At 39.6% G+C, this 13,723-nt stretch overlaps 1 protein-coding gene across 1 annotated transcript in view; it reads left to right on the forward strand.

Moving 5' to 3' along the window:
• Nucleotides 1–13,723, forward strand: part of SCARB2 (scavenger receptor class B member 2) — a 485,622-nt gene that overhangs the window by 413,249 nt on the left and 58,650 nt on the right. Inside the window, exon 9 of the mRNA XM_078676388.1 lies at nucleotides 1,988–2,061. Within this exon, the coding sequence (XP_078532514.1) occupies nucleotides 1,988–2,061 (74 nt within the window). The remainder of the gene's footprint in view (nucleotides 1–1,987; nucleotides 2,062–13,723) is intronic.

Here is a 13,723-nt window from a genome sequence, read left to right on the forward strand (position 1 = left end):
TAGGTTAACTTTTTGTATTAAGATCTGCTATTCCTCTGCAATTAAAGATCTTCCAGCTGGAATTTGAGGTCCCTCCATTAGTTCCATAGCTGCTCCTGTGGTTCTCATTAGCAGCATCTCCATGGTTGATATCTACTTGGTGGTCACATGGGTATCTTTACATACTATTCTAAACACTACTGCTTCTCAGCATACGCATGTGTAAAGGATTATTTCCATAGCTTTCTTGGTTAATTGGCTACACTCAAACTGAGCTCTCATAGGGTATTGCTTTGGAACTCATTCATAACATTAAGACTCTCATAGAAGTGTCCGAAGAAATTTCGTAAGGTATGGGGTAAATGGAGGACCTATTATAGCCTGGATGTTGAGGCGGGAAATGTCTAGATAGCCCCAGAGGGGTGCTTCCTTTAAACCTAAAGACAGGTAATGGTTCCCGAGACACTACAATGGGGCGATGTGGTTATTTTAATCTTGATTTTTCAAGAGGCCCATTGTGGCTATCTGTTACAACAAAAGGACTGGGCTGTTCCTGGGGGGTGTGTGCAGGTCACTGGAGTGTGGATATGGAATGGTGGGTAAATGATAAACTACCAATGGGTATCCATTTTGTTGGATATGCTGGCCTCACACACCTTTGCAGGTGTCATGCTTCATCATAGGCAATGTTCCTCGTTGGGTAGGCCGTGCAATTCCCAACGGGCAACACCTCAAAGAGGGGCTCTTTGGCGGAGATCTTTTTATCCAAATGCCTATGGGTGAAGTGCAGGTTAGGGGCCAGAGTGTTGTAGAGGGAAATGTGAATTAAAATGAAGCAGGGGTACCGGAAGCAACTTTATTCGGGTGGTCCCATGCGTCAACTAAAAACAGTAGTTAGTCTGGAAAGTAATGTTTTCCACGCTCAAGACTATGCTAAGAAGTGTAGATAGTGGTTGACATCTTTCTCGCTAAGGGTACGTTGACCGGCGATTCATCAGGACCTATCAAAAAGTACTCGCAGTCTACAATATAGCTGATCTATCTAGGTATCAGTATTATATTCATAATTGTGAATGAAGTACCTGCATATACATTGTTCTTTGCTTAGAGGTCAATTTTTAAATGTAACAGCAGAGCCTGGCGGGATGAACATCGGTGAGTCAAACCTCTGTAGCTAAGGTGCATGCTCCTGTGTCTTGAGCGTGGAAAATATTACTTTCCAGACCTCACAGACTAAAAAGATCTCCGCCAAAGAGCCCTCTTTGAGGTGTTGCCTGTTGGGAATTGCACCGCCTACCCAACGAGGAGCATTGCCTATGATGAAGCATGACACCTGCAAAGGTGTGTGAGGCCAGCATATCCAACAAAATGGATACCCATTGGTAGGTTATCATTTAACCACCATTCCATATCCACACTCCAGTGACCTGCACACACACCCCAGGAACAGCCCAGTCCTTTTGTTGTAACAGATATTACCTTAGGGCGCATGCTGTGGCTGGACCTTCCACTCGTCCTGAGTGGTAATCTTGCCCTTTAGATCAAACAGATCTCTCCTCCCTTCGTTTGTATACAGCCCATTGTGGCTATAACACGGTCTTGTATGATGTATGGCCTACAAATTTATGTTGCTGCATGACTGTAACCGATTTTGTTATGGTTCGTTTTCTTTTGTTTGACAAAATACAAATAAGAACATTTAAAAAAAGAATCTCAGAGAAGGTATACTATCCACCAGAAATATTGTTAACAAAAATAAGTTACTTTTTTAATTGGTCCAGCGAATGAGTTGTAGTGTGTCAATTTGTTTTTTAATTAAAGAAGTGATCTGTGTGTATTTTGTGGAAACAGTATCGCATGTAAAGGAAAAAGTCAAGAGAAATGTAATAGTGAACTATTGTACCGTAAACAAAATTATTTAGTTAATAAATTCTGACTTTGTGCAAAATGTTAATGCCAAACATTTTGGGATTACAGTTTGTTTCATGATTTTCCTTTTGTTTCATAGCTGACCGGTATTCCTGTACGAATGGCCAAGCGACTTCAGGTTAATGTTTATGTCCGCCAGGTTCATGGCTTCATGTAAGTACCATTCAAGCATGACATTTCACTGCAGAAGGGGGGTTTATTTTTACTTATAACGTTTGGAACAGTAATGTGGTTTATGACTTGACAATTGCTTTAAGTCTTTATGATGGGTTAGTAGTAATCAAGATGACAAAAAGTGACCCTCGAGAGGTGGCAGAAATGGAAAGAACAAAATGAGATGTTTGGCTGGAATAGCAGGGAAATCTGTGATGCTAATCAATTGGAACTGCTTCTAATTACTTTTTAAGACTATTTCAACGATGGTGGCTACCATGATATGAACGTTTTGTGATTAATAATGCATTTCCTATGGAAAGGAACACACGTGGGTGAGCTTGTGTGTTTCGTTTGAGTGTGACTTCTAAAAGTGCCATAGAAATTAAAAACATTGACAAAGCCAATAGGTCTCGGTTTTTGTAGGTGTTAGATGACCATATGGCCTTATCACTGCTTTTTACGAATGCTAAACAGCATTGATAGATGAGCATCTGCAAAAAGAGACAAAGAAGTACTTGTTGCAGATATTCTCAGAGGCAGGTAAAAAAGCTTCAATGCTTGTGACAGTGTGATGATGTTGGTGCACGCATGCATACGTCATGATGCTGCAATTGGCATTGTGGATTTTTTTTATTTATTATTCCAAGATGGCAGATGCCCATGTGGGAGTGGTCAATTAAAATACAGGAAAGGTGAGTTAAAAGGCATTTTCTAATTACTCAGGGCCAGATGTAGGAAAATCGTATTTACCGATTCATAAATACCGAATTTTACCGATTCAGTATTTATGAATCGGTAAATATGAAGGAGGGAGATTTAGGAAGAATCGGTAATTGAATTACCGATTCATTAAAATTCGGTATTTACCGAATCGGTATTTCCTATTGATTCCTATGGGCTATGAAGCCCATAGGAATCAATGGGAAATACCGATTCGGTAATTACCGAATCGGTAAATACCGATTCCTGCAAGAGTGCAGGGGGTCTAGCACCCCAAATACAGGCATGTGTGCCATGTGGCACACAGACATGCCCTAAGGGCATGTCTGTCTGTCACATGGCATAGGTGTGCATGCACAAATGTGCATGCACACCTGGATTCGGTATTTTACCACCCAATTGGATTGGGTGGTAAAATACCGAATCTGTAAGGCCTTTGGGACTCAGAAGAGTCCCACCTACATCGGGAAGTTACCGAATCGGTAAAAATACCGAATCGTAAATTTACCGATTCGGTAATTTTACCGAATCGGTAAAATAGGGCCCCTACATGCCAATTCTTAAATACCGGTCGGTAACGGCTGAAATCGGCCGTTACCGACCGGTATTTAGGCTCCTACATCTGGCCCTTAGTTTATTGTGGCAATGAGAAAACACATGGGAAGACATATATATATATGCGGTAGTTGGTTTGCTTCCGGTAACGGACCCCTTCCTGCAAGCTGGTGGCCGCCATCAAACCTTTCTTTGTTACAAATCCGTGGTGGAATCTCAGCGACCGCCCCTTGAACTGCCGAAAGACTACCGAAGGATTACGGCGGACGACTGGGTCAGAGGACCTGCGGACAAATGTTTTCCTACGTGCGGTGAGTGGAATAGGCATACGTTCAGGTGGGAAGGTTTACAGACAGGCACTAGAAGACGGTAGCTAATCACATTCGAGGCTTCCGAAAACCCACTATAATACCGCATGTCAGCAGAAACTGTACAAATGCGAGAGGAGGCAGCAGAGGAGCTGTTTGGCAGTACGCCAGTGACGACAAGAAATACTAGTAAAGTCTGAAACGATAATGATAACGATGGAGGGATACCAAGTATCAAGACACTATTCAAAGATTTAGAAAAAAATAAAAAATTAGAAATAACCAAATGGTGGGAGCACCAATCTTTAAGCAAATATGCAGTAGTGGGCAGAGTCCCTCGTGGACTTCGTATTCTTTTGGCCCCCAGCTTTGAAAAACCAAATCCTGCAATGTTTAAGGAATGCGGGGAAAGTAACCTGGCAGCATCTATGAACTTAGTCCACATCTTAATTAAATATGCGGCTATGGATCGTGACATGATATTGGAACTGATTGACACATTGAATAATGAAATTGAGAAAAGAGGAGAAACTGATGAAACCAAAAGATTGACTGATACTATGAATGAATGCCTGAAAAAACATGAGGAAAAAATAAAAATTAGAAAGGCACACAAGTTTGCACGTGACCAGGCAGATTACAACAATGGCCAAATCTTTACCTTTGCTCGCAAATATAATGCAACAAAAAGACAAGAATACAGCACAAAAGATAAAAGCTTCACACTTTTTCAAGCTATATCTACAAGTGCCAGATCAAATGAGAATGAAGAACTTGTAAGTGTTGAATCGGTTTCTCTCACAAGCAAATCTAGCTTTGATTTGGACTCTTCCAAGCAGCACGCACCAACAAAATTAAATCTGGAACAAGAGATGGATTTTTTAGTGGAGGAGAGACTCCAAACGTTGAGACCGAGACAACAAAAGCAACAAACAGAAAAAGAAGGAACAAATGGAGACAGGAAAGAAGATGCCACTGCAAACAAAAATCTAAAAAAGAAGAAAAAAAGCATTTGGCAGAACAAACGACATTAGAAAATAGAACTATTAATATTTTGTCTACAGTTGTCCTAACTAATGCGGAGGAACAATTGTTATCTTTGGGATTAAACTACTGTCCTATTGAAGGTTTTAACTATGCTATGACTCCCATAGATCTGTTCTGTTTCATCAGAAAATTTAAATTAAAGAAGTACTTTGCGATGAAAACTGCAAAAGATACTATTGAATCTGAAATGGTCATGAATAAAAATGATTCAAATATAACAAATTCCTAGGCAACTAAAACCCTGCAGGATGGCAGGTACAACAACACAAAAGATAATAACAGAACTGCAGTGCACTGAACTGATATCGACAGAATCTATAGAAAAATATTGTTCATTTATTATTATAAAAAATATACATAACAAAAGACAAATAAAAAACAATCTTGTTATCAAACATATAAATGATCACAATACATGCCAAATCATATGAGGCATAGAATGATAAAAAACAATGTATACAAATTGGATACACATTCAATGATAAAATACAATACAAAAAATTGAAGCAACAAAGTGGGTAGGATGTTGATCTCTACGCGCGTTTCGGCGTATGACACGCCTTCTTCTGGAGAACCACTTGAAGATTCTAACAAAAAAACATAATAAACAAATAGCTAAACATCACATATCACATACTGTGGTACACTGAGACTGTTACAAAACAGGTTATAGTGCATGATGCAGGTAACTAAAAGCTGGCTGGTCCTAAAGAAGAAAAAAGATTGTGACTACCAGAATGCCTACCACCAGCAGAACAGCAACCAGATGTTAGAAACCTGCAACGCACAATACTGGAAGAGGGGAATGTAATTCCAATTTTCAATCTCTCTTCGTACCCTTTGGATGCTGCCAGTACTCATTTATTATCCAAGGGTTTGTCCTTTGTTCCTCACTCCTCTGCTAACATCTTTCAATTATATCAGGACGTCATATCTTTTTTTCGGAAGGTTAGATTAAAATCCTTCTTTAGGAACAAAGAAGAGGCACCACATTCCGTCGTCAATCTTTCAGGCATGGCTAATCCCTCTACTTTTACCCCCACATTAGACATGGTTGGCCCTGAAGTGATGGTATTTGAACACACTGTACTCAACCAACTGAAGAAGGCAACTACATTTGTTCCTAAACCCCCATATAATCTCGACCGTGAATAATTTCAATCGCTTCATAAATTATCTACCGAAAAAACACTTACGATCAGAAGTTGCGACAAAGGAGGCAGCATCGTTGTCATTGACAACTCTGTCTATAAGGATAAAATGAGGTCTCTTCTTAATGATATGCATTTTTATTCCCCCCCTCAATATAGACCCGTCCCCCTCAGTGCAGTCAAGGATTCAAAACGTAACTAAACTTGCGCTGGACGAAGGTTCCATAAGTGCTAAAGAATATGATTATCTTAACCAACTTCATCCAAATATGCCATGCATTTATGGAATCCCCAAAATCCATAAGGATACGGATGACCCCCCGTACCGTCCAATTGTATCCACTATAGGGTATCTATCACAGAACCTCTTTCAAAATATGTAGATGTCCTCTTAAGACCTTTTATCCCTAGAACACCTACTTTCATTTGAGATACGACTGCAATAATTAACAAAGTTGAACATCTTCCCTTCAATCAGGCCACTAATATTCTTTTCACCCTTGACGTCGAAGCTCTATATAGCAACATCCCCCAAGATAAAGCGCTTCTAGCCGTTGCTTGGTTTATTGACGAGTATCATGTCCCCTGCCCGAAAACTTTTCTTCTCCATTGCTTAGACATTGTTCTAACAGAGAACACCTTTGAGTTTGGCACAAGTCTATATAAACAAATTAAGGGCGTAAGCATGGGGGCCTCTGTTGCTCCATCCGTGGCTAATATTTATATGGCCCAATTTGAGCAGGTTCATATTTACAGTCAGTCTCTACTTGGTCCAGAGTCATCTACGATATTTTTTTCATATGGATCTATACAGAGCAAAAACTTTTTGAGTTCTTAGAGTGGCTTAACATGTGCGATAGCAATCTACACTTTACATCGCACTCAGTATACATCAAGTGGAGTTTTTAGATTTGTATATCAGGCACAAAAATGGAGCCTTAGAAGTGGGTTTGTTTATCAAGCCCACGGCCCGTAACACTTTGTTACATTTCGACAGCTACCATCCCCGGGCTCAGAAGGAAGGAATCCCTTTCAGCCAATTTCTCCGCCTCAGGCGGAATTGTTCCGAAATACAAGATTTTGATATGCAAGCTGGCCTGCTCAAAACCAAGTTTCTTGCCCGAGGATATCCACACAGATTGATACGTGAATCATTTAAACGTGCCCAGTTCTATGATCGTGCCGCTTTGCTTTTACCTAAACCAAAACCTACCAAAAATCATTTGGTGTGTGTCACGAGGCATTCCATTCTGAATAGTACAGTCCGCCACATTGGGACTTCTAATTGGCATATCCTTAACCGTAATTTAGAAGAAAATGAAAAAATGCCGAAACCTATGTTTGGACACAGAAGAAACAGGAACATCAAGGACCATATGACTCGCTCCAGGTTCAGAGAGTGTCCCTCCTTTATTCAAAAAACAATTGACGGTAATTCCCCCATCACTGGCACATACAAATGTAACACCTGCTTGGCCTGTGATTCAGCGTTAGTAGGTGCTAGCTGCACCTACCAAGGGTTTACTATCCGACCCGCTAAGTTCTCTAACTGCAAGACCAAAAACATCATCTATCTTCTTATTTGCTCCTGCGGACTTGGTTATGTGGGAGAGACAGCCAGACCGTTTTGTACTCGGTTGACTAAACACCGTTCAGCAATTCGCACTTCCAAAACCAGTTCCCCACTTGTCAAACATTGCTTGGAGTGTGAACATAAACCCACGGACATCCGTTGGTTTATTATAGAGAACTGCAATACTGAGAATAATATCAATTCTGAATTTGTTCGCAAAAAACGTGAAGTGTTTTGGATCTTTACCTTGGCATCATACCCCAAGGGTCTGAACAATGAAATACCCTAGGAAAATGCCATAAAAAATAATATCAAATAATTCCCCTACTGGGCAAAGTACCTGTTTCTTCTTCAGCTACCCCTATTTAATGTTCATGATAGTTTTACACCTATGTGGTGGTCTCACATAGTGCCTCCTTCGCAGGAGGTTCATTCATCTTTTATTCTCTTCTTTTTATGCCATTAGTATTCTGTACAGTATAGGGATTTTTGTCATCAAATAGATTTTTGTATCTTACTTTATCTTTTGCATACCACATTTATTTTTATTTGTGGTTTAGTTTTAGTCTTCTTCGTAAAACTGGCTTTCTGTTTGTATTTTCACGTACCAGTCGGCGAGACGTCCATTTTATGCTTGCATTCTTTGTTTCGTGCGAGAGGATATTTATTTTATCACGTCCATTACTAGGACAATATTAGCACGTGTTTTTCTTTTATTCTCATGTGTGCTCTTGTTCACTCACGTTTCATCCATTGTTTCCTGTTTCTGTTATCACATTCTAGTTGTTTCTACCCATCATGCCCATTGCCGTGACGTCTTCAGCGTGCGACCCTTTCCGGCACGTTCGCGGGTTCCCGCTTTTGCATGCTACTTTCATTCCAAACTTCATCCAGGTCGGAAACCCACATATGCGTATACTCCACGCCAGGCTGCCCGTGAGTAGTTATTATTGTGTTGACTGTCTTTATTAGGTTCTTGCACGGCTAAACGTCTGCTCTTGCATTTATTCGTTTCGCTTAGTGTCCACCTTTTAAACAAATGTAATGCATTAGCGAGCTATCATAGACGTGCAATTTGCATGCGAGGTTGATTGTAGTGGTCATTCATTGTTAGGGTCGCCCTGTGAGTAGATACCTCCAAAATATCGAGCTGGGCGTTTATATAACTTTAGATTTTACCTATAATTTCTTGGAGTCTTTTTCACCCTTCATTATTACATCCATGCATTAGATGTTGGGCTTTTCGTTTCAGCTCATCAAAAGTTGGTGCCAGCGGTGATCTGTCTCTGATTGAAACTTACGGATCATTCCCATCCTGACTTTCATCATTTACCTATTTAAGGTAATCATGCTAGGACCCCTGTTGATGAGTATAGGCCCTTTGAGTTTTCATTTTCTTAAGTTAGCTGGACCAGCCTTTTATTTTAAAGCAGGGATTTTTCTCGCCACAACATAAGGTTCACCTTCGGGTGATTGTTTGAATTACACATCACCAGGTAGTTATTTTTAAATTATTTTCACTCTGGTTGACACAACCTTTTTTAAACCTGATTTACATATTAGCCTGTGGCTTTTTTAACATTTTCATTTTTTATTCAGAAACGGAAATTGGGCCCCGGTTTTTCCTCCAATTGATGTTGCCACATATCATTGGCTACACACCTTTGTGGATTATATTCGGTAATTATACAGCATACTTGCGTACATGGTTTAGTTTTTAGCCTCAGTCACTTCTCCTTCCTTTCATAGGCGTGTATTAATAATACAGATCTTTGGTTATCCTTCCCTCTTTCTGTATAGTTTTCTGCTGCCTTGGAGATATGTCCCTTTTGCGCAACCCAGCGCAGTCATTTTTAAACTGTTTTAGGTAAGACAAAATATTTGTTTTAAGGTACCTCCTAGCATGTCCATTATGCATAAGGGCATTACTTGGGCGTTTTCTCTGTCACAATCTTTATATGCACAACTCTGGTAGGTTGAGTCATTGGTCTATACTTTCTCAAGCTATTCTCACTTGGGTGTGGTTAAAAGCTTCTCTGTTTTATCACATTATATTTTTTCTTCCTTAGCACCAGCCAGCTTTTAGTTAATTGCATCATGCACTATAACCTGATTTGTAACAGTCTCAGTGTACCACAGTATGTGATATTTAGCTGTTTATTATGTTTTTTTGTTAGAATCTTCAAGTGGTTCTCCAGAAGAAGGCGTGTCATACGCCGAAACGCGCGTAGAGATCAACATCCTACCCACTTTGTTGCTTCAATTTTTTGTATTGTATGTTATCATTGAATGTATATCCAATTTGTATACATTGTTTTTTATCATTCTATGCCTCACATGATTTGGCATGTATTGTGATCGTTTATATGTTTGATAACAAGATTGTTTTTTGTTTGTCTTTCTTATGTATATTTTTTATAATAATAAATTAACAATATTTCTATAGATTCTGTCGATATCAGTTCAGTGCACTGCAGTTCTGTTATTATCTTTTGTGTTGTTGTACCTGCCATCCTGCAGGGTTTTAGTTGCCTAGGAATTTGTTATATTTGAAATATTGTTGCCCTGTCCTTGGAACTTCTACTAGTTACAGGGGGTCCCTTTTTACACATTTAACATGAATAAAAATGAAGCAGGAAAGAATAAACTACTATCCTCAGATGTTTCTACTTTATTGACCATGCACAACCTTAATGAAGCCTCAGGGTCCCAACCATATGGACCGGATTTTGACTTAGCCACACAAGAAAGACTGAACAAAATTAATATGCATCAGAAGGGTGCTGGACTAAGCCCATTTAGAACTAAATCAAGTTTTATGCCACTTATGTCAAAAGACTCAGTTGATATTTTCCATGACTGTGTAATCAGTGACATCAAGAAGCTGTATCAATATACTAAAGGCAAGAAAAGAAAGAAAATTCAACACACTAAACGTGAATATGCAAACCTTATGAAAAAATTGGGTGACAATAAAGAGATCGTGATTAAAAACTCTGAAAAAGGAGGCAATTTAGTTATTTGGCCCAAAAAGGACTATGTACACGAAGCCAATAGACAATTAAGTGATAACAGCTGCTATGCCAAAACTACCCAAAAAGAATATGTTAAAGCTAAAGAGACTCTTCAAAAGATGTTGGGACAATGGCGTAGGGAAGGATTAATTTCTTTTGAGGAATTCAAATTTATGAATGTTGAGTTTCCTGTTCTCCCCACCCTTTACTTAATTCCCAAAGTCCACTAGGGAGTAAGTCCGATACCCGGCAGACCGATTATATCTGCCATTAAGAGCATGGGTGAACAAGTGGGTGAATATATTGATTTTTTTCTTACAGGATATGGTCAAAACCTTACCTAGAGATACCAGCGACTTTCTGGAAAAAAATCAAAAACCTCAAATGGAATTCTGATATGCTTTTAATGACATTAGACGTGGAGTCTCTTTATACTAGCCTTAATCATGTACAGGGGTTAGCAACTGTGAAACACTTTTTAGCCAATAGGACATGTGAATATCATGAGCACTACAAGATTATTGTCAGCCTTATTGAGTGGTGTTTCAATAATAATTTATTTTTGTTTGGCAAGGATTTGTTTAGACAACTCAGAGGAGTGGCGATGGGATCCTGTTTCTCGCCCATCTACGCGTGCTTACAGGTTGGCTGGTGGGAGGGACAGGTCCTGGAAATTGACCACAACATTTGGGTCAATGAAAACATATGCTGTTATCTCGGATACATAGACGATATTTTTATTCTATGGCAAGGAGATGAGCAGGAAGCACTCAATTTTGTAGAAGTCATCAATCAAAACTCCCTCAACTTACATTTTACTTCACATATAAACAAACTGAAAATAGATTTTTAGATGTACAGATGTACATTAAAAATGAAACAATTGAGACAACCCTACATAGAAAATCCACCGCCGGTAATGCAACGCTTCATGCGACTAGTATGCATCCGAAGCATTTAATATCTAGCATCCCGTACGGCGAGAAATTGACACTAAAAAGGATTTGCAGTTCCACTAGTGATTTTGATCTTTGCCTTAATGATATGGTTTTCGATTAAAGGCACGAGGCTATACCGATAAAATCTTACAACAAGCAATTGATAAAGCCAAACTCAGATCTAGATAAAGCCTTTTTAAAACCAATGATTCTACTGAAACTGAAGGAGGAGCTCAGGAAGCAATAGGTGAATCTATCACTACTAACGAATATCCACGATTAATAACTACGTTTAGTAGTAAAGAAAGAAAAATCAAGGCCATTATTAAGAAAAAAACTGGCCTGTTTTATTAACTGATACAGTGCTGAACCCCAGGCTCCCTGATACTCCCACAATTACATTTAGACGAGCCGGAAATATGGGCACTACTTTAGACAAGGCGTGTATATATATATATATATCAGAGTAAAAAAAAAACATCCAGGCTTAGAGTGCCGCATAAATTATGCTGTGCAAAAAAAGAAAACTCTGGATAGGTCTCAAGTTTAGGTGAAGAGCAGCTCAGGTGTAGAGCACCCTACAACAGTGTATGTATATATATATATATATATATATATTTTTTTTTTCTTTCCTACTGGCAGTCGCCAGCAAGTAGTTAGGACCTAGTTTCCATAGGAAAATTCTTCTTTGTTTTGCTAATAACTTTGAAGCTGTTAACCCAATTCAAGGCACTCGCATAACACAATTCGAACTATAGTTCGTAGTTATCTTATAATCAAACAATGATGCTGTAATTCTTATTCTTCTCTTTGTTCCTTTATTTCTTTATGCCTTGCGCTAACGCGTTTCGTCACAGCGGGAATGTATTCCTTACGACTTCCTCAGGGCTTCTAGTGCTAAACATCAGGAACTCTCCAGCTATCGTGTACAAAAGGAAGAAAAACCAGCCCGCTGTTGTTCTCCAAACGAAAAAAAAATGTTCTTTTATTTAATGTAAGCTCTGCGATTCCCCACAAGGTATCCACAAGTGAATGTACCGTACTTGGTACTTCAGACGTTCTTCTTCCCAATATTAACTGTATTCGGGCCGAGGATGCGTTACACTGCAGGATATACACATGGCATCAAGACCCAGCATTGGGAGGAAGGTATTAGTTCCTCAGCACAGCAGCAGTTAATATTGGGAAGAAGAGTGTCTGAAGTACCAAATAAGGTACATTCACTTGTGGATACCTTGTGAGGAATCACAGAGCTTACATTAAGTAACAGAACAGTTTCTTTTGTTTGTTGCACAACAGTGGGCTGGTTTTCCTCCCTTTTGAACACAATAGCTGAAGGGTTCTTGGTGTTTAGCACCTAAAGCCTAGAAGCCCTGAGGAAGTCGTAAGGGATACATTCCCGCTGCGATGAAACGCGTTGGCACAAGGCTATAAAGAAATAAAGGAACAAAGAGAAGAACAAGAATTACAGCACCATTGTATGATTATAAGATAACTACAAACTACAGTTGGAATTGTGTTATGCGTGTGCCTTGAATTGAGTTAATTGTTGTTGGATTTATAATTGGGAGGAGCGTGGTGTATCTCCCCCTCAAGGGCACTGCACGAATTGAGGGAACAAATATTAAGTGGTATATTCCATGCACAGCACCAGAAAACTCGTACACCCGCAACAGTAGTATAACTTTGAAGCTGTTTGATGAATGTTCACGAAATATTCAAAACTATTTTGCTGCACATTGCAGCTGATGTCCAGAAAGTGTTGGGATGATTAGTCAAGGGGGGCTGAGAAAGGGGATCCCAAAACACATTTTCCTCATGCAGTTTCCCATAGAGATTTTAGACACAACTACTGCCCAAACCGCTGAACAGAATTATACTAAATTTGGCAGAAAGCTAGATCTTGGTACAGAAAGAGTGATTCTTGTAATGTGGTGTAAATCTGTTCAGTAGATTTGGAGTTATTGAAAAAACATATTTATGTAAATCTAGAGACGTGGGTGATGGTTCTGCTGATCCACGAACCAACAGCAATGCTGGCTCAAACCTGAGAGAAAAGTTGCGACTGCCATTCAGTGAATCAGGCGGTACAAAAGGGGGTGGTAATGGACGGAGTATTTGAACCAATCAAACACTCGCACCCAGTTAACAGATCTGGGTTTAATCCATCACCGTTCTTTAGCCCACTCTGCCACCCAAGTTCAGTCATGGCCATATGCAAATCAGTCTGACCCTGTGCCTCATGGGAACAGTCCAGCCCGAACAGTCAAGCCATGCCTTCCCTGGACCGGAAACAAGCTTCCTAGACCGGTTTCTGGCATTAAAGCCGTCTTCAGCCAGGCTTGCTTGAATC

Source organism: Lissotriton helveticus, chromosome 2_1 (genome assembly GCF_964261635.1).
Source record: "Lissotriton helveticus chromosome 2_1, aLisHel1.1, whole genome shotgun sequence".
Classification (NCBI taxonomy): domain Eukaryota; kingdom Metazoa; phylum Chordata; class Amphibia; order Caudata; family Salamandridae; genus Lissotriton; species Lissotriton helveticus.